Here is a 27,691-nt window from a genome sequence, read left to right as displayed (position 1 = left end):
AGATGTACAGCAATGTTACTGATTTCTGTATTGTACCTTTAGTGGTCTTTGAATTCTTGCAATTAGGAATATACTGAAGTGAACATTTTTGATCTTCTTTTTTCCCTTATTATATATTCCAAAAAATGAGACCATTGTTTTGAAAGGGTATTTTTAAGATTTCTGCTAAACCATACCCAAACTTATCAGTTGCACTATGCCTTTAATAGCATAGTGAAGTGAAGTGAAGTGAAGTCGCTCAGTCGTGTCCAACTGTTTGCAACCCCATGGACTGTAGCCTACCAGGCTCCTCAGTCCATGGGATTTTCCAGGCAAGAGTACTGGAATGGGTTGCCATTTCCTTCTCCAGTGATAATAGCATAAGGCATATACAAAAATATATTTTTAAATTTTGTGAATTAAATGGGTGAAAAATACACTCTTTGTAGATTTAATTTTCATTTTTGATTATCAACTGGTGAGCTTTTCCCACATGTTGGTAAATCCAGTTGACCTGACATCTTTGTGCATGTCACGTGTCCATTATCAATTTAATCATGAATAAATCATGAATCATTGCTACAATATTTTAAAAAAATAATATATTTTAAAAAGCTCTCGATACTCTAAACTAGATTTTGAAAGGCAGTGTCCTGGTGGTCAGTGTGTTCCGCATTTGCATCCTCTGAAGGTGGCCAGCCTCCGCATGTCAGTCACCCAGGGCAGCCTGCATCTCACACAGGGCCTCCTGAGGCGGGACTCTGCGTTTCCTGACTCCCACGGAGGATGAGTGGGGACATCGGTGGTCGGAAGAAACTGTCTTAGGTCTGGTCAGTGGCGAAAAGATAAGCCCGTAGCCTGCTGCCAGGGATACTCAGATTTGCAGGGAAGCAGTGTTCCTGTAAGTGGTTTTACTTACTTGTCATTGACAAATGAGTACATTAATAATCGCTCATCTATGAACTTTTTCCATTCTGGTTTCTCATTTGCCAAATCCCTGTAGTTATCATTGGACACAATTACACCATCCGACTCAAAGGCCAGTTTCACGATGAACCTGTCGTCATAGCACACCACTCGCCTCCCCTGCACGCGCCGCGACGGTGTGAACACCAGGACTTTTTCCTTCTCTAATTTACGTAGGATTTCTTGATCTGCAAGAATAATCAGGGTAGGATTTTTAGTAATAAATACATACAAAACACATCTCACAACTTTCATACAAAGTCAGTTTTTATAACATGAACTGGATGCATGCACCCATTTAATTAGGGATTATGATTTACAGTTTGTAGATGGAGCAAATTTGTAGCTCCCAGTAACAAGTTTTCCTTCAGGATTTTCAATTAAAAAAAAGTTTAAAAAAAGCCAAAACAAATGAACCTGAAAAACATGGAAAGTTTAAAACTTAAAAAAAAAAGCATAAAACTGAAACATGACTGAGCGAAGTCTGATTTTCATCACATAAAGCTTTTCTTTGATAGCTGGAGCCGTACACAGTGAACTAGCTTCTCACACATCCCTGGCACGACATTGTCCTAACAAAGCAGTGGTGGTGGGTCCACGTCTGAGCAACAGACTCTTTCCCCCGTGTTTATTTTGTAGTGCTGTTTTTCTAACTAGTGGATGCGATGGTGGCAGAGTGTGCGAAGTAAAGAGGTCGAGGTAGCAAAGGGAAGGGTCTTCAGATGCAGAAGTTTCAAAGAGCAAGGAGGCAGTGAAGTCACAAGTGCTGTTCTGGACGAGGCGGTTCTATGTTCTGTGTCCCTTCCTGCTGAGACAGGTGCTCACAAAGGCTAGCCGTCTGGTGGGGCTGGACTGAGGAAGAAATCAGAAGCGATTATGTGGGGAAAACAGCCATTGATTAAGAATGGACAGGCAGGGAATGCTCATTTTCTCTTTGGTTGGCATACTCTTTCAGCACTTTCTAACGCCACTGACTTGTTAGTGCTCTGGGGTTTTATTGTTTGTTTTTGTTTTTTTAAAGGTAGCAGAGCTCATATTTTGATTAATGATAAAACTGTCTCCTCACCACGCCTTCTTCCTAATTTAGCTCTTTCACTCCCGGACTTCTCACCATTGTAAATTCTCACACAAAGTGCTGGGTATGAGCTGACAGACATCATAATATTTTTTTTAAAAGGCTCACTTCTCCTCAGTACTTACTAGCTGGAGTTACTGGTATCTGAGAAATTTCTCTTTTCAGTGGATAATGACTACAAGCCTATTCTATGGTATGTGCTATGCTGAGTGTCAATGACATCCAACATGAAGAACATTCTCTCCTCAAGGAGGCCTCATTTATTGGGTTGGACAGGCGCATAGACTGGGCAAGCCGGGTTTGTCATTGCCACAAGGGAAGTATGAGCAGAGTGTAGGGGACGGAGAGTGACATGGGCCAGCTTGGCATGTAGATTTCATGATGTCCCAGGCAGGGTGAGTTCAGGACCAGAACTCTGGTTTAGAAAAGCAGCAGAGAAGGAGAAGTCTGAGTGTTAAGAGTTCGTAACTCATGGATGAATCTCGGGTTCTGCCACTCTCTATCTGGCAATTGTAGTCTTACGGAGCCTGCTTCTTTACGTTCTCAAATGCAGTTTGTAGGCTGTGAGGAGTCAATGAGTTATCATGTGTAAAAGCACCCGGCACAGTGTTTAACAACTCTCAATAAGCACTGTGTCCTTCAACTAACAGATGCATGTAACTGTTCATCTCTTTTGAAAATGACAGAAAACCAAAAAAAATTAAAAGCCCAGTTTCAGCCACAGGATTTTCCATATGATAGTTATTGTGTGTGCCCCCTACAAACACTGAGACACCCCTCAACATCTATCAGTGAACTCATCATCAGCACTCGGCATAAGAATACTCAATAAACGACTGTGAAAGGAATATGGAAGCTACTTAAAGATGTGTATTCTGAGGTGTTCCAGTTTATTCACTGTCCAGTTTATGCACTGTTCATGCATAATCCACGGCCCTTTATCTGTGGGAGTGTTTACTCATGTAGGGTATGCCTGGATCCTGGAAGTGACCAGAGGAGTAAGACGTAGCCTAACAGTCATCACCATCTTGCTTAATTTGAATTTCTTTACCAGCTAAGAAGGTTAAAAGGACACTAATTAGGAAGATAATTAGTGATAATTAATTATTTAAATAGTCCTAACTTAAATAAATAAGAATTCAGTCTAGCTGGTAAGTTAACTGAATCTCTAGTTCCTAGCACAGTACTTGATAACACACTCTTGTGCTCACTTGTTTAATATTTGTTCAGTCAGTGGAAGCCTAGCTAAAGAGTCAGAGTGAATCTGTATCTGAAAACTTTATGATATTTCTTGCTGTTGTTTCAGTCATTAAGTTGTGTCTGATTCTTTGTGACCACATGGACTGCAGCACGCCAGGCTTCCCTCTCCTTCACTTTCTCCCAGAGTTTGCTCAAAATCATGTCCATTGAGTCAGTGATGCCATTCAACTATCTCATCCTCTTGTCTCCCCCTTCTCCCTCTTCCCTCAGTCTTTCCCAGCATCAGGGTCTTTTCCAATGAGTCAGCTCTTTGCAACAGGTGGCCAAAGTATTGGAGCTGCAGCATCAGTCATTCCAATGAATATTCAGGGTTGATTTCCATTAGGATTGACTAATTTGATCTCCTTGCTGTCTAAGGGACTCTCAATAGTCTTCTCTAGCACCACAATTTGAAAGCATCAATTCCTCAGCGCTCAGCCTTCTTTATGGTCCAACTCTCACATCTGTACATGACTACTGGAAAAACTATAGCTTTGACTATATGTGGACCTTTGTTGGCAAAGTGATGTCTCTGCTTTTTAATACACTGTCCAGGTTTGTCATAGCTTTTCTTCCAAGGAGCAAGCATCTCATAATGTCATGGCTGCAGTTACCGTCTACAGTGACTTTGGGGCCCAAGAAAATAAAGTCTGTCGCTGTTTCCACTTTTTACCCATCTATTTGCCATGAAGTGATAGGACTGGAAGCCATGATCTTCACTTTTTGAATGTTGAATTTTAAGCCAGCTTTTTCACTCTCTTCTTTCACCTTCATCAAGAGGCTCTTCAGTTCCTCTCTGCTTTCTGCCATTAGGGTGGTATCATGTGCATATTTGAAGTTGTTGATATTTCCCCTGGAAATCTTTATTTAAGCTTGTAAGTCATCCAGCTTGGCATAAATATTTCTTATCAAGTTTCTTTTTTTGGTATAGTGAAAAAAGACTGGACTGTTCAACTTACCAGTTATTATCTTGTTGATGGTTTTAGTCAAGAGAATTGTTACCTGGAGGAGAAAACACCTAACAACCTCTGACAATAGTGGTGCACATTTTACAAAGTAAACTGCATACTGATGAGTTCCAGAGACCTGATGTGCTAGTATCTTAAAGATTAAACTCAGCCACATTTCACTCTGAGTATTACCATTTTCTCTTCTTTTGGATCTCATATTCCTTTCACACTCAAGAAGCTTTCATTTACATGTTTAAATATTGCTTTTTCTTTTTCAGTTTATCTCCCCCCTGATTATTAATGCATTATAGTTTCCTGTCAAAAACTGGGAAAGAAACAGTACTAAGAAGCAGGGAGAAAATAAGACTTCATAAGACATGACCCAGAAGTAATTACTGTTAATATTTTGGCATATTTCCTTCTAACCATTTTCCATGTATTTTTTTTTCCTTCTATATGTGTGTGTATTATGTATGTACATATATGTGCACACACCCATAAAATAACAAAACCTGCCTTAAAGTAAGAGAGCATTTCCTGAGATTATTAAAAATTCTGCCTAAATATTCTAATACTACATATTTTATCATATAGATATATATTTATTTACTGAGCCATTTTTCTAATTAATGTATGGTTTATTTCCATTTTTTTCTATTGTAAGTAATATTGCACTGGATGTCTTTGTGGTCAAAAATTTTTCCCTATACCTTTGTTTATTTTCTGGGGCATTATTCCTAGAAGGGGGACTAGTAGATTAAAGTATTAACATTTTAAAACCAAACTTTTCCAGAAAGGTTATAACATCTATGTTTCCATAGCAGTGTACAAGTAACTCCCTCCAGGCACTGAGTATTATCAAGTTTTTAATCTCTGCTAATTTGATGGGTTAAAAAAAAAGTCATTTAAATTTGCATTTCTTTATTTACTAATGAGGTTGAACATTTTCCCCCTATTATTTGGCATTTGCATTCTTCCAAATATACTGTTTTTATCAATGTGTAAGAGTTCTTTTTATGTTATGGATGTGGATTCTTTATTTGTTTTATTTTTCTTGCTTATTTTCAAGAAAATTTCCTCAAATACAGATGTTTGATCCAATTAAACCTATCTTTCTCATCATAATTTCTTCTAAAACTTTTAAATTTAGGAAGGTCTTACCCAGCCATTCAAAGACTATTTATAATCTCTGATGGAGACTTTTGACAATTAATTCTTCAACCATCTGTAATTTATTGTTATATGGTATAAGATAAGGATCTAAATATGCATATTTTTTCCAAAGAGTTATCCATTGTCTTGGTACTGCTGACTGAATTATGCCCACCCTTCCCACTTTACAGTTTATATAGGCTAGGGTCTGATTCCATGACTCTGGGCTCCATCATAACTTGTCTATGGGTCCTTATTCTAATTTAATGATAATTTAATAATTATAGAGAAAAATAAAGTCTTAAAATAACCTTCTCTTGGAGTACATGGTGGGTGGTCACTCCATTGGTTTTTTATTTGAATAGTGTAGCTTCCTTTACACGGGTTCCTCAGTTTTGTTAATGTTAGGTGCAGAAAGGGGCAGGAAGGGTTGAATGCTGTTTGAGAACCACTGACCTGAGCAAAATGTTGAGCAACAATAATTAACAGTTACAGGGGATACCCCTGCCTGAAACTCATACATTTAAAAATTACAAGATAATGCAAAATACAGATATTTTATTGGGATTGAATCATTTCCTCTACTTGACACCAGACAGCATGACCCAAGGATCTTTTCTGATCTGTATTCACTGTTGTTATTCAGTCTCTAAGTTGTGTCTGACTCTTTGTGACCCCGTGGACTGCAGCATGCCCAGACTTCCCCATCCTTCACTATCTCCTGGAGTTCAAACTCATGTCCATTGAGTCGGTGATGCCATCCGACCATCTCATCCTCTGTGGTCCCCTTCTCTTCCTGCCTTCAGTCTTTCCCAGCATCAGGGTCTTTGGTTATTGCCCAGTTTCATACCACAGATGAGAAACCTGGAGCCCAGAAGGGTCAGTGTGCTGCTCCAAGCGCCATGGACAGTACCCGGCACAGCCGGAATTTGAATCTAGGCCTCCTGACTCCTAGCATGTCTCTAAAGGTCAGAATTTTTACAAAATTTTAATTAAAAAGTTGCAAAGGTAAAAAAAAATGGTTTAAGTAGCAAGAATTACTCTTTAGTTAACATAACCAGAAAGTTTTTAAACTAGAAAATATGTCCCACCCAAGGGACTGAGTAAATCATGGCAGACACACGGATTATTCAGAGACGCTGGCTCAGGTGTGCTCGGAAGCTCACAGGCTCACCTGTAATAAGTGCATCGGGCCGGGACTGCTCTTTCCTCCAAGCAGGAACAAAGACGGTGACATCCTTGTGGCCTCTTTCCAAAAACCAATCCACTGCTAATTTTATTCCTCGGCAGGAAAAGACTTCTTTGTTTCCATGGCTGAAATATTATTTTAGAACACTTAAAATCACAACAAAACCTAAATTTGACTCCATTAATTCAAATTTGTAAACAGACATGATGACATAATTAAAATAGTTGTAAGAAGTTCAAGTTTAAGATGGAGTTTTATGGCTGAGAGAAACAATGAAATAACTAAGGAATGGAAAATTGTAAGGAACAAAAAGGAAATTAGGATTATTGTGTGGAGAATAAAGAAAAGTGAGTTTTCAAATGAGAAGTTGTAAACTAGTTAGAAAGAGAAAGCTGTTTTTGATAGGAGAGGGAAAATCGGGCCTGAGCACAGTGAGAATAATTTCAGTCAAATGTAAAAAGGAAATCACACAGAAAACAAAGCTGTAAAAACAGTGAAAACAGAATACTTAAGAGTTTCTAAAAACTTTTCCTTCTCAAGAGTTCTTATGCATATATTTCAATCCAATGATTAAGCAATGCACAAAATTTATTAGGTGACTAACATAAAACACATTCACACACGCACTCGAAAAATTCAATGCTTAAGGTCATATAAGAAACACTTTCCATGTCCTTCAGTGAAAAGACACCTGGTTTCTGTTTAACAATATTGTGTTGGACAAGGATTAATGACAAAAGGGCATTCAAAATGGATTAGCAGTTTTAGTGTCTAAAAGAAAATGCCCAACTAACAGTGTGGTCATTCAATAAATATTTATCTTAGCACTGGACTCTGCTTGTGTACTTTAACCTAATAATTCAAAGTAACACTATTCTAATGTTTTAAAAGAAACAGTCTCCCACTTTCACTGAAATAATTACATTCTTATTATAGGTTGAGCCCTGAAGGCTCCATTCTTATCTATGGGACAGAAATTCTTTAATTCTTGGGCTAAGGAGGGCTGAATGGAATAAGGTAAGTAAATGCTCTGTTAACCTTTAACACAAATCAAACATTAGGTGTATTAATATATTGTTCTGGAGGTTCTCTGGGAAGCACTGAAACTGTCTAAATATGGTTAACCATATTTGAAGAACAAAACAGAAATAGGTTAACTTGCTTTGTAGGTGCCGGAGGCTATAATGCAAACCACAGGAACTGTTTGAGTTCCACAGATCTGTCCTAATGGTTTGGGACAAGATTAGAGGTGAAATCAGATGCACTGAAAGTTTCAGAGGAGGGGATAAAGGAAGGGGGAGTTTGAAGTACATTTGCTAGGAAAGAAGGGCTACCTGATGGCTTTGACAATGCCCCAGCAAATGGTACAGAGTGATGTTAGGTTTCCTAGAAAATACTGAAATTTAAGCAGTCTTCTGAAAACTATAAAAAATGATGGCATTTTCTTGTGAGGATATATATACTAATTATTCCTCAATACAAAACTCAACTTGCTGAGAGCCAAGTATGTACTTCCTTTGCGTTACTGCTTTGAGATTTGAGTGCCTGGTGCTTTGCCAGGCACTGTGACACTTGATGTCCTGAGACTTCAGCGTTTCACTGCTTCTGGCTCTAAAGAGAGGACCATAAGCATTTTGTGTCAGGTCAATTCGTTTGGTTAAAGCAACCGTCACTTGTACTATAGAAAGATTCCATCTTGTAAGTAAAGAACTTGCATAAAATGTGTATAAATAGCAAACCACTTACAAACATGGGACATAGATTTTATAGATACTAACCCAGGTATTATACCACATGCAACACTCAGAACAAAGATTGTTTCCATTATCCACTCCGTCCCCTCTACCCACAGCCCTGCCTCCCATCCTACAAACCCTCATGGGGGAACCAAGCAAGAGGATGAATTCTCCTGCCACACTCTGAATGGCAGTAGGACTGATCAACTGCTGCTGGACCCACATCTATCTCTGATTTTGTTATTTGAGAACAAATAGCTCCCTAACAGTTTAAGAAACTAGTTGCAGCTAAACACATCCTTAAGTGCTATGTTATTCATACCATAAACCAACAGAAAACTGGCAAAACTCTATTAATATCAGGAAAAATATATTTTAAGGCAAAACATTACTAGGAATAAAAAAGTTATTACATAAGAGTAAAAAGGGAGCAATTCACAAGGAAGCTATGATAATTGTGAACTCAATCTCCACACGAGTAATGACAAAGATCATGGGATGATGTGAAGAAATGAACAAATTCACAGTCATACTATGAGACAGGTAAAGCAGAATACATTTAGTAAGAATCCAGACAAGTGAATAATTAATTACAAGCTTGACCTACTAGACAAATGCAAAACCTTGCACAGAATTAAAGAGAAAATCTTTTCAAGAACACACGAAGAGTTATAAAATTGGCTGTGCTCTAGGCCACAGAACAGATTTCAACAGACATTAAGAATCTATCATACAATATTCTTTGACAATGATATTAAAGATTAATATTGCTCTATACTGTAAACCAATTTAAAATTTTAATTTTAGAAATGACCCTATTTGTAATAGTAACAAAAACTAAACAAATGTAAAGATATTATAAGGGCTCTATAGAGAAAATGAAAATTGAAAACCTGTATTAAAGAGCATAAGAGAAGACCTAAATGAAAGGAACAATATCCCATTTTCATGGATGGTAAGACTCAATGTATGAAGATGGTAATTCTCAAATTAATGTTAGTACACTGAAATCCCAATAAAAATCCTCAAAGGGTTTTTTGTGAAACTTGAGAAGTTGATCCTCAAGTTCATTTGAAAAAACAAGAGGCCAAGGATAGTTAAGTAATCCTGAAGAATGAAAAAGGAGGAACCTCCCCACTAGCTATCAGTACTTTTGCATAAAACTACAGAAATCCAATCAGTGTTATATTAGCAAAGATTAAAAAACAGAAAATAAAGAACAGAAAAGTGAACCTAAGAGCGATCTCTCTCTCGCACACATACATACATGTGTATAAATTATAAAAGTGACATTACAGATAGATGAAGAAAAATATGGATCATTTAACAAATGGTACTAGGGCAATCAATTATTTATGTGGAAAAAATAAAATTGTACTTTTACCTCATACCACACATAAAAATAAATTGTATATAGATCAAAGATTTAAATATGAAAATACTGTAAAACTTTTAGAAGAAATTATAGGAGACATTCATATCAAGAAAGAGAAATTCTTTTTACTACCAAGGAAAAGAATGATACATTTGAACACATAAAACTTCTTTGTGAAAAAGATTCCATAAACAAAATAAAAATGCCATAGACTGGGAGAAGGTATTTGCAATACATAGGATTGATAAAAAGACTAGTATTCAGAATAACATAAAGTATTCCTGTACATTGAGAAGGGTAATCCTCCCCTTTTATTTTTTTTAAGGCAATAGATATAAACAGTGAATTCACAAGAGAGGAAACCCAAATGACCAACAAACAAATGAAAAAAGCTCAACAGTGAAGAAATGCAAATTAAAGCCAAAGTGAGACACCACTTCACACCCATCATATGGGGAGAGATAAAGTTTGCAAACACCAGATGTTGCCACGGATGTGTGACAGAAGTAACTCATACATTACAGGTGGGAGTATAGACTGGTATGACTATTCAGGAGGGCAATTTGGCAGTACTTTATTAGCAAGTTGAAAGCGTGTTTTCTCTCAAACATAGTAATTCCACAGCCAGTGGTACCTTGAAATAGGGTTGAAAGCACTCGGCCGTTGGCCAGCCTGAGCTCTCACATGGGGGCAGGCTAACGTCTTCCTTCTCTTCTATGGTTGGGGTGGGGAAAGGGACAGGCGCATGGGGACGTGTAGGGTTGGTCCCTGAGTGTCCGATACTTCCCCAGCCAATCCCTTCCGGATCAGGACAAAGCAATGAATGCTAACCAGGAAGCCCCTGCCAGCTGCCCAGGCCCAGAATCATCCCTGGGAACAGGAAAATGAGCAAGCTGCAGGACGGGCTGCCTCCCACAGCCTGGGAGGGGCTGGGGGAGACTGAGCTGGGCCTAACCTCATGAGGCGTGCTGAAGGGGTGTGCTGGTTACAATATAAGGGGCAACTGAAGGAGGCTCTGATAAAGAATTATCAAAACAGAGTGATCTTGATAAAAAAAATTATGAAAAACAGGATGTCAGAGTGAACACAGTGTAGCTACCGGTGCAAGTTAACTGTCTGTTGAGTGTTTACTAAAAAAGTAGGATGATGTTTACAAACTGAAGTTCTACTGCCATATAAATAGAGGAGAAAATTCATCATGGTTTTGTAGTCACTTACAGGCTATATGTGCATGCATTTAGGGTTTTTTTGCTTAGTAGTAAAAATAGCTAATTCTCTGTTTATGAATTGGCATGGTCCTATGGGACTCTATTTGTTATTTCAACAGTTTGGCAATAGGATGCTACACCCCAAGCAAGTCCTGTTGATGACTCAGAGGATTTGTGGCCACTTTTGATTAGGAAGGAGACCCTGGATGTTTGCTATAAAGTATCCTTTTGACTTCTTTGGCTCAGTGGGATTGGTTTCCCAGGGAAAATGCCAAAGTCACTGCTAATTCTAAGTTCCTGTTGAGCAAAATGGGTAACACAGCTTGAAGGCTGTGTGTGATTAAACCTGGCCTTTAGTGCAGAAAAATATAAGGAGCCTGCCAGTAGGTCTCTTTCTTAAAGGTCTTATTTTACTCTGTCATGTTTGGAATAGGCATGTTTATAAAAATCTTGCTTTGCAGTGGCCAGAGGAAGGCTCATTTGAAGCAGACAAATTGGTATATTTACACTGATTTTTAGAAAAACCCCACTGAAAATAAAAGGATTATCAGCACCTCTGGATCTCAGGAAATAAATGAAAGAATGAACTGGACAGCCAGTAAGAATGAATTTTAAAATGGAAAGAAGGGATTAAGAAATGGAAAGCACCTTTCTCTTTCTCCAGGTTCTCAACCCTTCTCTGCGGTTGCTCCCTTCTACCTGCCTCAGTCTTCTTTGCTCATGTGGGACCTGGGAGAGGGAGATGACGGCTTCTTGGACAGATGATTCCCAAGGGCTTTAGGATCTGGGGATAGCTTACTTGAATGTTCTGGTATGGGTTCCACCTCCAAGACTCTGCCTGCATTCAACATGCAAAACATAGCCAGGGAGGCAGAAATGATCAAGAGAAAGTAACAAGGAGTCTGAGAAGGTGGATAAGAAACTGTCCTAGAATTAAGGCATCAGGTTGGCAAATGGTTGCCCTGATAACTTGGAAGGAAGGGGAAACAAAAGGAGTCAGGCTGCAGAACAGCAACATGAGCCTGAAACTACAGGGCCACACAAGCCAACTTAGTTTTCGTCAAATGTGGAGAGAATCAGCCTTCTCCCTTAGGAGCTCTGGACTCTAACGCTTTTTAGAATTTAGTACTGCTGGGTGGATCAGATCTGGTGAGGACACCACAACTCTTTTCTCCAGCTGATATCCACCTTAAGAGTTATCTTCCAGTGCCCTGGAAAGATATGCAACCATGTGCCAAGGTTTTCTGCGGCGTGGTTTCAGTTCACAGGCACGTGTGTGAGGATGGACACTTGACTGACGGAACAGGCAGGACTGGTGAATGGAGTGCTGTGGCCGCGGGTCCCTTCTCCAGTGACTCAGGAGGCTCAGGAGCCTCGGATGCTCACTGCTGATGGCAAGCTTCCAAGTCTTTCTGCAAAACAGGGTGTGGGAGAAGCCGCAGTGCTGCTACTACCTGAGTCCCAGTGATTCCATCAGTGGGTCACTGAGGCATTTTCTAAATTAAGGGGGATGGATTCAGGGGTGAATCAGAATAGACACTAAGCCTCTCCACTTCTGCGGTAGCTTTGTTGCTGGAATTCAAGCACAGATAAGAGAAAAGGTATCTGTATGTCAGGGGATAGAGAGTTACTTAGGTACTGGCAACAGTAATCTAGTTGGGGGTGAAAATGGAGAAAGGTGAAGACAAAAAGAAACTCAAGAATGCAGTGCTACCTGCCTAGTGAGAGTTATTCACACAGGGAGCAAACACGTCTGGGTCTACCAACAAATAAGACAAGACTTGGCAATGAAAAGTCAGTATGTTACCACTGTAGGAAGGCTGGACACTGGGAAAAGGAATGCTGCCAGAAACCGAGGGAGATATAAGGGATGCTGCCTAACTCTGAAGCCTTCCCACCTCCACTGGGGACTGCTCTGCTGAAAGCAGACAGGAAAGAATTGGCAAGTGGTGCCAACTATTAATGAGCAAAATTGACCTAATGGAGGCGCCTCATGGAGAAACCTTATATATGTTTCTTTTCCTGTCTTAGTCTTTTCCTATCCTTTCTTACAGAACTGGAACCATGCACATATTCTGCAATTTCTACTGACCCCTCTCATTTCACCTGTATCCAGAAAAACATCCAAGTTGTGGGTATCCCTAGACAACCTTCCACCTCTTGTTTTTCCCTAAGGTTCCTGAGCAAATAGGTCTTCTGTTGGAGGAAATGTTTCTCTTGTCTCTAAATGCTGTTCATCTGTTGGGAAGAGACCTCCTGGATAAATGAAAGGCTATCATATGCTGTACTCCAAGTAGATTTCTGAAACTCCTGGGAGATGGTGAGTATGTGCTTATTGATACTGAGAGTAAATATGTGCTAGGGGTGTGCCAGGCTATGGGCCCAAATTTTGAATGAGAGGTTTTCTAGTACATGGGCAATTAATATTCCACAAGGAAAACAAACTGCTCATTTATTAGTCATTGCAACTTCGCCAGCAGATTTCTGTACTTCATTGTAGGGCTTATTCCAGACAATAAGATGAAATTAATTTCTAGACCAAGCTGTGAAAAGTGCTACAAAGGTCTGGGACTTGGCTAATTGAAGCTTCATTGTGTGTATCCAGGGACTCCCACTCAGAGTTTCAGACATATGTACCTATTAGTGAACTAGAAACTGGAAACCAAGGGGAGCTGAAATGAACACAAATTATCTTAACAAACATATTCTTTATACGATTTTCACTATCATAACTTTTCATTATTTTGTAAGTTCACTTTATCTCATATCTAATGGGATTATCTTTAATTTATTCACATATACTATGTAACATATTTGAAAAGCCCATCAATTCTACTTTTCTGTCTTCAACAGAGGGGCAATTTCATAAACACTCAAACTAATATGATATTTGTTATATCTTATATAAATATCCTGTATACTTTCCACTAGAGAACTGAAGTACTCTTTCTTACTATGTGCCATTAAATTAGTCACCTGTGATGGTTAATAGGTTACAAAGGTATATTTTGTGATGCAGAGAAAAATTCAGGGAACCACACATTTTAATGTAGCTTGCCTCAATACAGGACCTAGAAGAGAGGGAAAATGGGTGAACCATTCCATCTGCTGTATTTAGGAAACATAATTTCATGTATTATACTGATAAGTTATATATACACATATCATTACTAGGTTAACCACAGGATAAGGAAGGGTAATTTTAGAATTATAACTGTTATCTTCCCATGGCAGACATGAAGAGCAATTGAAAAACATGGAGAAACCTAATAAGGGAATGAAAGCAACTATTAGAGGGGACTGCTTCTGTATAATTCTTTTCATGCATTAAAAAAGAAAAATAAGCAGCCTTTCCCCAATTATCTGTTATTTTTTCAAATTTGATTTTGCTTTAGTTTGAGTATTCGCTTTGAATTAACTTGTTACTCATGGGTTTCACAGGTGGCGCTAGTGGTAAAGCATCTGCCTGCCAATGCAGGAGATGGTAAGAGACATGGTTTCCATCCTTGGGTGGGGAAGATCCCCTGGAGGAGGAAATGGCAACCCGCTCCAGTGTTCTTGCCAGGAGAATCCCACGGACAGAGGAGCTTGGCTGGCTACAGTCCATAGGGTTGCAAAGAGTCAGACATAACTCAGCGTCTAAGCACACATACACATAACTTGTTACTTATAATGCTTGTAAAGAACCTTGGAAATCATAGGTGATTTTTATTTTCTTATTTTCTAAAATTTATGTAATGTGTATCCCTTATACACTTGTATATGATCAAAGGAAAGCCATCCTTAAAAGGTTTTCCTGAACTCATCTAAAATCTAATTGTAAAAATCATACCTAGAAGGTCATGTTTAGTACTACTACTAATAGTAAATTGAAAGTATTAGAAAAGAAAGTGTTCGTCGCTCAGTCGTGTCTGACTTTGCGATCCCATGGACTGTAGCACACCAGGCTCCTCTGTCCATGGGATGTTCCATACAAGAACACTGGAGTGGGTTGCCATTTCCTCCTCCGGGGATCTTCCCAACCCAGGGATTGAATCTGGGTCCCCTGCATTGCAAGCAGATTCTTTACCATCTGAGCCACCAGGAAAGCAGTAGTAAATGAGCACTACTAATTACCAAGATAGTATTAGTAGTAGCATTACTATTAAATAGAGATGGCTCTGCATGAATAGGTCAACACAGTGAAAATAACAAAATGTGGAATTAGACATGAATTTAAGTATTGTCTTTAGTACATTTCTGTGTGACCTTGGCAAGTTACTTGTTCTGAACCTCACTTTTCTCACATTTAAAATGGAGGTAATCCCACCTACGTTACAGGATTGTGAGAACCGAACCAGGTAACGTCCAGAGAGCACTAACTAGACAGAGCGCCTGCACACAGAAGGCTTCAACAAGTACCAGTTCCTCACTTCCTCACATCCTTTGGGCCTAATTTTTAGAAAATGGTAAAAAAGCCTGCTTTGGAATGAAAATGAAACCAGTCAATTTGTAATAGCTTTAGTCTCACTACTGAAAGTAAATTGTGATTTTTCTTTTCAGATCAATGTGTTTGATATGTGGAGATCACTAAGTGAAATGAAAGGCGCTCAGTCGTGTCCGACTCTCTGCGACCCCGTTGACTACACAGTCCATGGGATTCTCCAGGCCAGAATACTGGAGTGGGTAGCCTTTCCCTTCTCCAGGGGATCTTCCCAACCCAGGGATCAAACCCAGGTCTTCCGCATTGCAGGCGGACTCTTTACCAGCTGAGCCACAAGGGAAACAAACAAAAAAGAGATCAAGCTAATCAGGGGACTCAAAAAAAAAAAAATCCAAAAAAAAACCTAACAGATAATCCATCAGTTTTTTATAAACTTCTATATATCATTTTTTATTTAAATCAAAACCTTGACCTATAAGTTTGCTACACTCTCCACTGGAATATTCAAATATGATCATAAAACCTTTGTGACCTTAATGGGTCATTATAAGTGAGTGAATGAAGTCGCTCAGTCGTGACCGACTCTTTGTGACCCCACGGACTGTAGCCCACCAGGCTCCTCCATCCATGGAACTTTCTAGGCAAGCGTACTGGAGTGGGTTGCCACTTTCTTCTCTGGGGGATCTTCCCGACCCAGGGATCAAACCTGGGTCTTCCGTACGGTGGGCAGACGCTTTACTGTCTGAGCCACCAGGGAATCAGCTACATATAATGGTAAGGTTACAAGTTTGTCAGTGAAGTACTTACAGTGAAAAATATGAGTAAAATGTATCCTTTTAAACTAGAAAACCATATTTGAATCTTTAGTACTGAAAGTCCTAAGTCCTTCAAGTTTAGATATAGTTAGCTTAATATATTAATATAATGATAATAAATATTTATTGAATACTAAATTATTAACATACCTAGGTGCTCCTCAAATATTTGATGACTTTAATTTTTCAATTTTTATGCCTCATTTCACACAAATCATGTTGAATATGTGAAAATAGATTTTAATTTTAAGCAATGCTTTCAAATACTAATGCATTATCAGTGTTAAATGACTGTTAAGAAGAAATTCTCCCACATTTATCCCATTTTCCTTAAACAGGGAGACAGGAGTGCAGCTGGATATCATCTTCAATATGCAAACAAGAGAATATTTTCTTTCCTATCACTGTAGTCTAATTAAATTTCATATTGTATTTAAAAATCTATAATTCCATATGCTGACTCATGGGCATCTAGAACTTTCATATTCAAGGCTCATAAAGAGCGATTTATGCCGATTTTGTCACTCTTGTAGCTATTCAACTTCTGTTCTCTGATCTCCCTCCCACTACACCAAGATCACCTTGAACCTAAACCTAGTGGTCAGGAGGCAATACACCCAGAAAATGCTCCCTTGTTGCAAATAACTTGATCAAAGTTGATCAAGTTGTGTCCTAACTAGAAATCTATGCTCCCTTGTTGCAGATAACTTGATCGAGTTTATCAAGTTGTGTCCTAAATAGGAATCCCACAGTGTGGCTCAGAGGCCTTTGTAGGGAGCAATGAAGGGAATTTTTAAGTGGGAAACACAGCACCCACTTCTACCTTTGTTTGTTTTAAATAGTGGGCTTCCTTTTAAGATTTGCAGGATTGTACTGCTTTAAAGGAAAATAAAAGTCTGACAAAATCACTGATTTAGGACAATGAAAATTTCAACACCAAAATGACAATGGAAATCTTAACATGAAATAGTTTACTCTTACCCTCCAGTTGGTGGACACGGGGCAGTGTGACCAAAAGTTTTGAGAATGGGAAAGGATTAGGAAAAAGGGAAGTAGAAAGATTTCCTCACTTTATAAGGTTCACAATTTGAAGACAGAATTAATAATAGGAAGCACATCTAGCTAATCTAGATCCAAGTGGGTCATTAGTCTAAAGATGCTGAAGAGAACGTGTCCGTAAAGTAGATGCAGAAATGTAAAACCTGAAACACTTTTTCCAATTATAATTGGGTGAATTTCCGCATTTCTTATAATCACTAGTTAGGTGATTTATAATTACCAATAACTTTATTCATATGTGATGGGATTATTAACATTGCTATTTCCTAGGTGAAGGTTTAAATAAGCACATATGAGATAACAGGAAAGTTTACTGACCATTTACTGACCATATGTTAAAATTCATGACTGATGACACACAGAGGACACACTTAGGCTTATAAAGAGATGTGGTGGAATACAACTAGTATCTGTCTTTGTCAGACTCCACCCTGATACAATCAAGCAACAGAAAAAACTAGTTCTGATTCTCTGATTCTTTTTGCAGTACCTAGGATTTTCTTTAAAACAATAAGAGAAATGGGACACTGCCAACTAGCCTTAAACAGAACCTATGACGCTGACAGTCATCCAGAGGGAAATTAAGCTGTCCTTTAATTGATGTTAAGCCCTTACTAAGTTGAGACTTAAAAAACATTTCACTGAGAAGCTGTCCAATAGAAGGATGATGTGAACCACAAATATAATTTAAAATTACCTTTTAAAAAGTAAAAAGTAGGTGAAATTAATTTTAGTAATATATTTCATTTAACTCAATGGATCAAAAATTATCATTTTTATACATATTCAGCATGAAAATTGTTGATATATTTCACATATTTTTGTACTAGGTTTTCAAAATCTGGTATATATTTTACATTTACAGACTATCTCAATTTGGATTAGGCACATTTCAAAAGCTCAGGAGCCACATGTAGCCAGTAGTCACCACACTGGACTATGCAGGTCCACTGAACATAATTTTGAGACATTTTGTTGAGAACCAAAATCAACTTTGACTGAACTCTGGCAAGTTGCAGTCTCACATCTGTAATCTAAGCCAAAAACTTGGATTAGTCTAGTCCAGGAGGATTTAGTCTAGTCCTGTATACTAAAACGGTAAACAGGGCTATACTAAAATGGGCTGTCCTAAAATGATACACAGGCAATAGGATGGCAAACCCACCCAACAACTGAAGGCAAATTATGGAGCCTAGACTAGACAGACTTCAATATTCAAATTCACACTGAAAAGAGTTCTCATGCCCATATAACTTTCACAAGTCAGATTAGATACATAAAAGCCTTTGTGCCTTTAGAAAGATTAATCTATAAATAAATCCTATTTATAAACACTGCTAAATTCTGCTTGTATTTTATAAATATGTCGGCTTCGTCCACTATTCTTGATATAAAGAAAAGTTAACACAACTTGGACATTTTCCTGTTCATATTCTGACTCTGTATCTGTCCAGACTTTAAGAAAATGACTTCAGTGACTCACCTGGAGTGCTGTTCTACGCCCCAGGTAAGATTCAGATATATGCCACACCAGCTGGTTTCTAAGACAAGTCTTTTCAATGGGTATGGATCAAGCAGATGGTTGTTTTATGTCTGTATTCTCTGCCGTTAGATTGGTATACAAAAGCAATATTCTTAGTTCTTTTGCCAGAAGTTGTCCACAATTTAACTTCTGCATGTATTTTCAAAATAAATAGGTGTCCTTGTCTGCAGTCTTAGTGCTCAAATCCTTCTCTTAATTTCTCTACAGAGTGAACTTTCTTAAAGGTAAATATAAACATAGAGGCAATACAGGAAGGGATCCTATTGGTCAAAAATGGCCCTCCTAAGATTTTTAGCAAAGAAAATATCTTCCTAATACTCTACACAAACATGCAGCAATAAGGCCTACCCACCAGTTAGGAGATTTGATCTAAAACCAAAAGCCTGGATTTACTGACCAAGAGAGAGGACTTGCAATGATAGGGGAGTAGCAGTGAGAAGGAGTTTCAACAGTTTGTTCATATCAAATAGAGAAGGCGGCGGCGCCTAGCTTCTATTCCGTGAAACGGGAGAATCTGTGCTGCACATGCCATAGAGGTAGTAACAAGGCTCTGGGTTTTTTTCTTGTTCACCACTCTTATTTCATATATTTGGTAGAAGCAAGGACCGTGAAGAAAGCTGAGCGCCGAAAAATTGATGCTTTAAAACTATGGTGTTGGAGAAGACTCTTGAGAGTCCCTTGGACTGCAAGGAGATCCAACCAGTCCTAAAGGAGATCAGTCCTGGGTGTTCATTGGAAGGACTGATGCTGAAGCTGAAATTCCAATACTTTGGCCATCTCATGCGAAGAGCTGACTCATTGGAAAAGACCCTGATGCTGGGACGGATTGGGGGCAGGAGGAGAAGGGGACGACAGAGGATGAGATGGCTGGATGGCATCACCAACTTGATGGGCATGGGTTTGGATAGACTCCAGGATTGGTGATGGACAGGAAGGCCTGGTGTGCTGCGATTCATGGGGTCACAAAGAGTCAGACAGGACTGAGCAACTGAACTGAACTGAACTGAAAGGAGAATATGGAGATACAATTTTAATGAAGTTCAGTGACTAGGTCATGAAAGCATACTGAAGAAATCAAAAACTTTTAGGAATCTAAGAGCACTGACATCCAACTTACACTCCCTTCCCTAATGGTTCCCAAGATGGTACTTTGTTAATGGCAGGAAATGTCATCTGAACCTAAAACCACAGGCAAGTAAAAACACTGGACTCTTAAGGAAAAACAAATTTAAACTATCAGATACATGTGGATAGACAATAATTCTATACTCCACTGCTGAACTACCACAGGCTTAACAGAATCAGAATTTGAAGAATGGTAAAGCTACTTGGAGGAAATAAAAATCACAGTATCATTTAGAATTTCATTTTAGAAGTATGATAAATATTGCTTATGCTTTATTTCTGTGTCTGTAAGTGGAGTATACACTTCACTCATTTGAAAAGACCCTGATGCTGGGAAAGATTGAAGGTGGGAGGACAAGGGGATGACAGAGGATGAGATGGTTGGATGGCATCACCGACTTGATGGACATGAGTTTGAGTAAGTTCCAGGAGTTGATGATGGACACGGAGGCCTGGCGTGCTGCAGTCCATGGGGTCGCAGAGTTGGCCATGACTGAGCAACTGAATTGAACAGATACACTTCATGGTATACTTACCAAAGTATCTGCCCTACTATGGAAAGAGGCCTATTTGCTGAATGACCAATTTGCAAAATTATTAAGAGGTGGTTTTTTTTTTTTTTTTTTTAGCTTTTTAAAGAATTAGCTACACCTTTTTGTCAGTAATTGCTAGTTAGTCCAGCTTTGCTAAATATTAATTTCATTCTATTTTATATTTCAGAAATCAAGTACTTTGGTGCAAAAGTTTAGGGCTTTTGCTAAACTTATTAGTTTACTCTCCTATTTTTGAATATTTGTCAATTTGGGGTAAATTGCTTATTTAATAAACTTACCCAGAACTTCTATCAGTGTGGCACATTTTTAAGAGGATATTAATAAGCTGAAAGAAGTATGCTTCCTGCAAAGCAACACAGGATCCCTGCAATTCTGGGAACTATGCTGTATATTACAGTTATAGGGCTCATTCCCAGGCAATTTTGGGTTCACCCAGATCTAAGAGCCCGAGTCTCCTTTATGAAACAAACAGAAATCATTGAAAACAACTGATGATATAAATATGAAGAATTAAAATACACCTATAGGTTCATAAGAACAAGATGAACTGCTAAATTGCTATGGGTTAAACACTGAATTAACACATAATTCAAGATAATTCTGTGGTGTTGGAGAAGACTCTTGAGAGTCCCTTGGACTGCAAGGAGATTCAACCAGTCAACTCTAAAGGAGATCAGTCCTGAATATTCATTGGAAGGACTGATGCTGAAGCTGAAGCTGCAATACTTTGGCCATCTGATGTGAAGAACTGACTCATTAGAAAAGATGCTGATGCTGGGAAAGATTGAAGGCGGGAGGAGAAGGGGACGACAGAGGATGAGATGGTTGCATGGTATCATCGAGACTTGATGGATCTGAGTTTGAGCAAGCCCCGGGAGTTGGTGATGGACAGGGAGGCCTGGCATGCTGCAGTCCATGGGGCTGCAAAGAGTAAGACACGACTAAGTGACTGAACTGAACTGAAACGTTGAATAAAAAAACTGAAACAACTAAGTTTTCATTACATTAGTTACTATATTCTGGATTAAAATGCAGAATCTAGCTTTTTAATGATAATAATTGTAATTTACTGAGCACCTATTACATGCCAGGCACTCGGTACTGATTATCTTTAATTCTAATAAGAAGCCTGCAAGATAAGAGTTCCCCCCTTTTTAGAATCCTGAAAACTGAGATTGGACAGTTTAAACAAGTTACTCAGAATCACAAAGATAGTGTGTAGAGAACTTTTTTAAAAGCCCATTTTGGTAATTTTAATAAAGTGCCTTTCTTTCCTACTTTTAATTTACATCTAAAGAGTCATTTATATCAGTTCTATTACTAGCATTTAAATGAAATTAAAATATATTCATCTTACATATGGAATATATCTGCTTGAGAATTCAGAAAGGAAATAAAATAATACTGTATTCTTAACTTACCCTCACATTTACCTACTATAATTTATTGTGTGTGTAAATTTATTATATAACAGGTTTGCTAAAGTACCATGAGTAGGATGTTAGGTTAAAAAGTAAAAGCATGTTTGTTATATTTTATACAACAGAAAATGGGTAAAATCTCTCTGCATTTTTGTTAAAATTAAGATTTTGAATCTGAAGTAGATATGCATTTCTAAATGACTTTTTAACTTTATGCAGATCTCATAAGTGGCAGAATGTAAAAGTTTACTGTAAATTTCCATAAGTTCTGGCGCTTTCAAAGTTATGGGCATGGCACAACATTTCATTGTGACTTACAGTATAATGCTGCTATAATAAAAATTTCCTGTCAAGTTGTTCTCTCCTGAAATGAAGCATCTTAGTTTATGTGATGGAAGAAAATATATGATGGAGGTGAGAACTGAATCTGCATTGTTCCATCTTTATAGTAAAAGGAACAGAATGAGGCCCAAATAGTGCGGGGGTACAAGTGTGTTTTCAATAATTATATATAATAGATTGTTTGAAATGCCTCCATTATGCCATTTATTTTTGTATCTCATCATCTGGGATACATAAAATTTAGAGTTTTATGCAGATTTTCAGCTATCAAAGTACTTTTCAATTGCCACTGGGAACTAGATTTCAATCATGTGAGTTGATTCAACTGTGACATCATTTATCTAAAGGACATCCATTTAAAAAGAATTCACTTCTATGGGCTTTGATGCTGTTTCTCCCCTCCAGGTTGTTCTGCTGACAACCCCAAAGTGCCTTTACCTCCAATGCCAAATTCTCCACTTGCGTCTTTCTTGTCTCCTCCTTCAGAGAACTCTGCTTCAAAAGGTGAACTCTCATATTATTGCTGATGTGAAGACTTTCTCCCAAGCCCCTCAGCTGATAGAGTTTCATTTTATGTAAAACTAAAAAGTCATTTCCCAACTCCTCCTCTTCCTTCCCTTCCTCTCTCACCTTTCTAGAATAACAGTGTAGCTCTATTCCTTCGTTTCTTGACATACTGTAACTGGGTTTCTATCTTCAGTACCATATGGCTCTTGAAGACAATGACTTCCTGGCTGTCATGTCCTTGATCGGTTTTCAGTTCTACCCACAGGATATTTTCTCCTTAAAGCCTCTTCTTTGATGGCATTTGTGTGTCCCTTGGTTTTACTAGCACTACTTAGACTGGTATTTCCTAAACTACTCTTTCCCTGGATCATCAGTTTTTTCCACCTCCCGACCTATTGCTATCCATACTTTTCATGATGAATGGTTCTCAACAGTGACTATGCATCAGAAATACCTGGGCACTTAAAAAATACTCTAGAGTTATTTGAGCTCTATCATACACTTCTGAGTCAGAGTTGAGCCCTGGAAAATGTATTTTGTTAAAACCCGCTCTGCTGCTTTTAGCTGCATGTGACTATGGCGGCAGGTGTTTCTCTAGGCTGCCTTCCTTCATTACTTGCTTGCTTGGGCTTCCATGGTGTTTCAGCTTTACTCATTATCACTCTGCTAAGGTACTTGTTAAACAGTTCAAAAAAATAAATAAATAAAAAGAGCTCCAAAAAAAAAAAAAAGAAAAAAAAATCATTTCATGACAAAGTGTGGGAAAGATTAAACAGAGAAGATTATTTTGCTGAAGAACTTCTCAAAGTTGTATGTACACGTCATACCTTTATGATACTTAAGGCCCTTTTTACTCCATTAGAAAATGTTGTTTGCATCCAACTTGATCGCCTGCCTCCTATAATCCACTATAAATATCATGGCCAGATTATCAGTTTAAGGCACAGCTCTACTCTTGACATTTCCCTCCTCAAAGATTGTCAGTTACCTGTGGCTCAGAGCCAAGTTTAAATTCTCTAGTTTGGTATTTGAGGTTTTGGAAAATCTGACTTGAACATTTTTAACTTGCTTTTTACCTTTCATTAGATGATAAAAAATGTATAGACTCTGAAGTCAGACATATTTGGAGATGAATTACATTTTACCTGCAGCAAATTTGCTTATAAATGAAAGATAACCTTTCCATCAAGTGGAAGCAGTATTATTTTGAGGATTACAAGTTAGTCCTTCTCATACCCTATGCAGAAATACTTGCTAACATCTAAAAAACAGTGGTTCTCACATTTCAGTAGGTACCATTATCAGTGGGGGTATTTGTTAGAAAAGGAGATGGCTGGGCTATACCTTGATCTAGACTTGGTAGGTCTATGTGTGGACTTGGTAGTTTCTAGAACTACACTGTCTAATATGTAGACACAGGCTACAAATTAAGCATTTGTAGTATGGTTAATCTGAACTGAGATGTGCTATAAGTGTAAGATACCCAATTTTAATAGTCAATATGAAAGAAATAATGCCAAAATATTTCTAACAATTTTTTTACTGGACATACATTGAAATAATAATATTTTATCTATATTAGCCTAGCTAAAATGTTTTTCATATTAATTTCACTTGTTTAATTTTTTATTGTGCCATTGAACAGCACTGCTCTAGAATGTACACAAGTTAGCACAAGTTCCCCCAATGATTCTTTGGTAGTTATCCTCAGATCACTTTGAGAAACAATATATGAAATGTTAAGCTTTCTAAAAGAAGAACCGATACCTTTATATATCTTTATATCCCCACAGTATTCTGAACATCGTGGGCAGTTAACTATATACAAATTGAATTTACACTCACTTTACATTGTAAGCCATCAAAATCCTAAAAAATTATTTTTGAATTACATTTCTTAAGTGGAACAATAACAACAACAAAAAACAAGCACCTGAAATTATGGCTTTGTTCCCAAATAAAAAAAAAATCTTCTCAAAGAACTGGGATTTTATCCTATGGTTATTTGACTTTGTATAGAAATAGGCCATTTATCCCTCTAGGTTCCAAAACTGTTCAATATAATCATACTCAAGTTCTTCAATTAAAACTAATATTTAACTTTATACTGGGATATGTGCTAATTTTTATACCATAGTAAAGTTAGCCAGATGAGTGGGGGAAAACATATCTGGGGAAAAGGAGGTCTTTTATTTAGGGACAAATGAGGTGAGAATGGCTGACCACTTTGGAAGGAAGAGTGAGAACTAAGAAAGACACGATTAGAAATAGGGAAGCTAATGCTGGGATGAAGAACAACTTTGACATTAAGAGAAATGGTCACAAAATTAGAAATATGTCTTAAAGATTGTTTAGTAATAATGAGTGAAGATTTCCCCACTTACCTCATTGCCACATTGCTGCCATCGATAACTATCGGTCTCAGATTTTCCCCATCATCTGTTATAATCTCTTGCATCGGAGATTCAGACCGCTGAGATTCCAGGGAAGACGTTTCCCGCATTATAATGTTAAGTGTACTAACTGTTTGTTCAGCCTCACTTTTATTTCCAAGTTTGACAAGTTCTCCCAGAATATCATTGATTAAAGCATCAGTACCAAGTTTGTTTAGCACAAGTTGAACCTGTTCTTCAGAATAACCTAACTTCAGTGCAAACTCCAGTTTTGTTTGGTATTCTCGCACCACATCAGGGGGTTTTTTCATTTCCTTGGATGGCTGGGACTCTTCAGGTTTAAAGTCTTGCAAAATTTCACTGCATTTGAGTATGTGAGGCTCTAAACAGGGAGACCTACATAGCTGTCTGTGAGTCTTGGTTAATAAGCATGGCTCTACTGAGATGCTACTCAATTGTTCTGACTCATTATCAGAATTTGTGCTTTCTTCAGAGTCACCAGAGCTCGCATTCTCTTCAGACACCTCTTTTTCTTCCTTCCCGGAATTAACTTTATCCATTGTTGGTTTTTCTACCATTGACCAAGGTACAGATGTACTTAAATGTGGGTCAGTGCTCTCCACATAAAGGTGGCCTGGGTCATGCCCCAGATGATCCTTCAAGCCCATGAAGCTGTTATGTGTACTTGACTCCACTTTGCTGTTTTTTCTGTATTCTTGAATGCAAAGCACCCCGTATTCCTAGAGAAAAATGTAGAATATTTAGAATTTCATATTTACTGGTTCATTTCTGGTTCAATAAAGAAGTTGGGAGAGAGTTATCAAACTACTGGATATCAACTTTGTTTTGTCTGCATCCTCTCATCACTCATAACATCCTTCCAAGATAGTATCATGTCTTTTTCAGACAATGACGTTAGGAATTAGAAAGGCTAAGTATTCCCTACAAGGCAGCAAAATAAATAAGTAGAGGAACTGGATTTTTTTTACCCAGTTTTGTCTGGTTTCCAAACCCATGCTTTCCCCACAGTATCATGCTGCTTCTCAATCGAGATGGAAGAGATTTTCCCAGAGTTAGAAAGGCCTGTTTCTACAGTGACACACAGAATATTATTAAAAAAAAAAAAAAAGCATGTTTTAGATATGCTATGACAGGTTATATACATTTTCTCTAAAAGAATCCATAAAAATTTGCAAAAATTCTTTTAAAGAGAAAGCCATGTGAAAAGGAAAACATTAACTTACTATAATTTAAAAGTTGTTAATCTGGATTAATCTAAAGACTTTCAAAAATAATTTAGGTACTGTAATGAAAGAGCACAGATTCTACAAGAGCCAACAAGGAATGAAATAATTACAAAGTGAAACATGTAAATCCATGGCTGATTCATGTCAATGTATGGCAAAACCCACTACAATATTGTAAATAATTAGCCTCCAACTAATAAAAATAAATGAAAAAAAAAAGAAAAATAGTAAAAAAAAAAAAAAAGTGAATTATATTCCACTTAAGAGGTGAATAGTTTTGCCCTAATAATCCTAATTTTGCAAATCCTGAACACAGTAACAGAACACAACTCTCAACAATGTGCTACCCTTATTAAGTGCAAAGACTAGTCTCTTTCATTCCAGGGGGAAAAGCTCTCATTCTAGCACAGTTATAGAAAGTATAGGAATATATTTCATTAGCAGCAGATAATTAAGTACATTGAATAAGTGAATAGAGTTTATTCAAAATAAAATTGAATAAATGTTATCTTAATTTCTTGAATTTTATGGCAGAAAATACTTCTGTATCACATTAGATAATTACCTAACTGCTATCTGCATTTGGTTAAAGTCATCTTTTCTTCTACTTTCCCCATGCAGGAATGCTTTTATGTTTAAAATGCTTTTGCCATTTTACTAGTTTCTTTAGAATCAATTGAGATTAATCATTATTTCTCTACCAGGAACAGGTTAGCAAAATAAAATTATTTTCTCTTGTGCTTCATTGTAGGGACTATGTGCACATCAGCAGTTTACTTATTAAGGCAATTTCAGTGTTCTATCCATGATTAACATTAGTAAGCCAATGGCAGCTGAATTTGAGACTGTCATAAAACACCTATTTAAATAACCTAAAAAAGAAAATTGGAAAAACATTTTATTCTACAGTTCCTCAACATCTTATTTACAGTAGAAAGAAGCTATTATATAAATGCTAAGAGAAAATGCTAAGTGATTTTCTAAGAAGCTGCACATTTGAATGCATTTGGTGAACTTATTATAGAGTGAAGTATTTCTACATAATGAAATAAATTATATTACCTATGGTAAATACTAGAGAAGAGACCATGGAATCTTTAGTTTGATAACAGTACACTTAAAATCCCTCCAGTGTAGAACTCCTACACATTTCCATGGGAGTTTCTTCAGGTTTTATCCCTTGAGAAGACAGATAACTTTAACATCATTGTTCTAATATGGCATTCATTAGTTTTTAAAGAAACATCACCCTCTTTTTGCTTCTGATTGCACAAATGATAAAAAAAGAAATTTTCCTTGGGAGACCTCTATATACATCTGCTCTATTATGAAGCTGTATCCATTTCAATTTTTTTCTATTAATATGGATGTGCATGAGCCCAATTATTAGAAT

At 37.6% G+C, this 27,691-nt stretch overlaps 1 protein-coding gene and 1 long non-coding RNA gene across 6 annotated transcripts in view; one reads left to right on the top strand and one right to left on the bottom strand.

Annotated features, from left to right (window-relative positions):
* Nucleotides 1-27,691, bottom strand: part of ZC3H12C (zinc finger CCCH-type containing 12C) — a 72,865-nt gene that overhangs the window by 9,289 nt on the left and 35,885 nt on the right. For all 5 annotated transcript variants that reach the window (XM_043898720.1, XM_043898681.1, XM_043898710.1 and 2 more), the window contains 3 exons: nucleotides 25,043-25,791; nucleotides 6,536-6,675; nucleotides 899-1,133 (listed from right to left, as the gene is read on the bottom strand). In XM_043898720.1, the coding sequence (XP_043754655.1) occupies nucleotides 899-1,133; nucleotides 6,536-6,675; nucleotides 25,043-25,719 (1,052 nt within the window). In that variant the 5' untranslated portion in view covers nucleotides 25,720-25,791. The remainder of the gene's footprint in view (nucleotides 1-898; nucleotides 1,134-6,535; nucleotides 6,676-25,042; nucleotides 25,792-27,691) is intronic.
* Nucleotides 4,515-13,140, top strand: LOC122691818. Its single transcript, XR_006340510.1, has 4 exons — nucleotides 4,515-4,597; nucleotides 7,487-7,567; nucleotides 9,987-10,185; nucleotides 13,045-13,140. It is a non-coding gene; the product is annotated as an uncharacterized LOC122691818 (long non-coding RNA).

This window comes from Cervus elaphus, chromosome 1 (assembly GCF_910594005.1).
Source record: "Cervus elaphus chromosome 1, mCerEla1.1, whole genome shotgun sequence".
Taxonomy (NCBI): domain Eukaryota; kingdom Metazoa; phylum Chordata; class Mammalia; order Artiodactyla; family Cervidae; genus Cervus; species Cervus elaphus.
The sequence above is the reverse complement of the archived record's forward strand: the minus strand, read 5'-3'. Positions and strand labels throughout refer to the sequence as shown.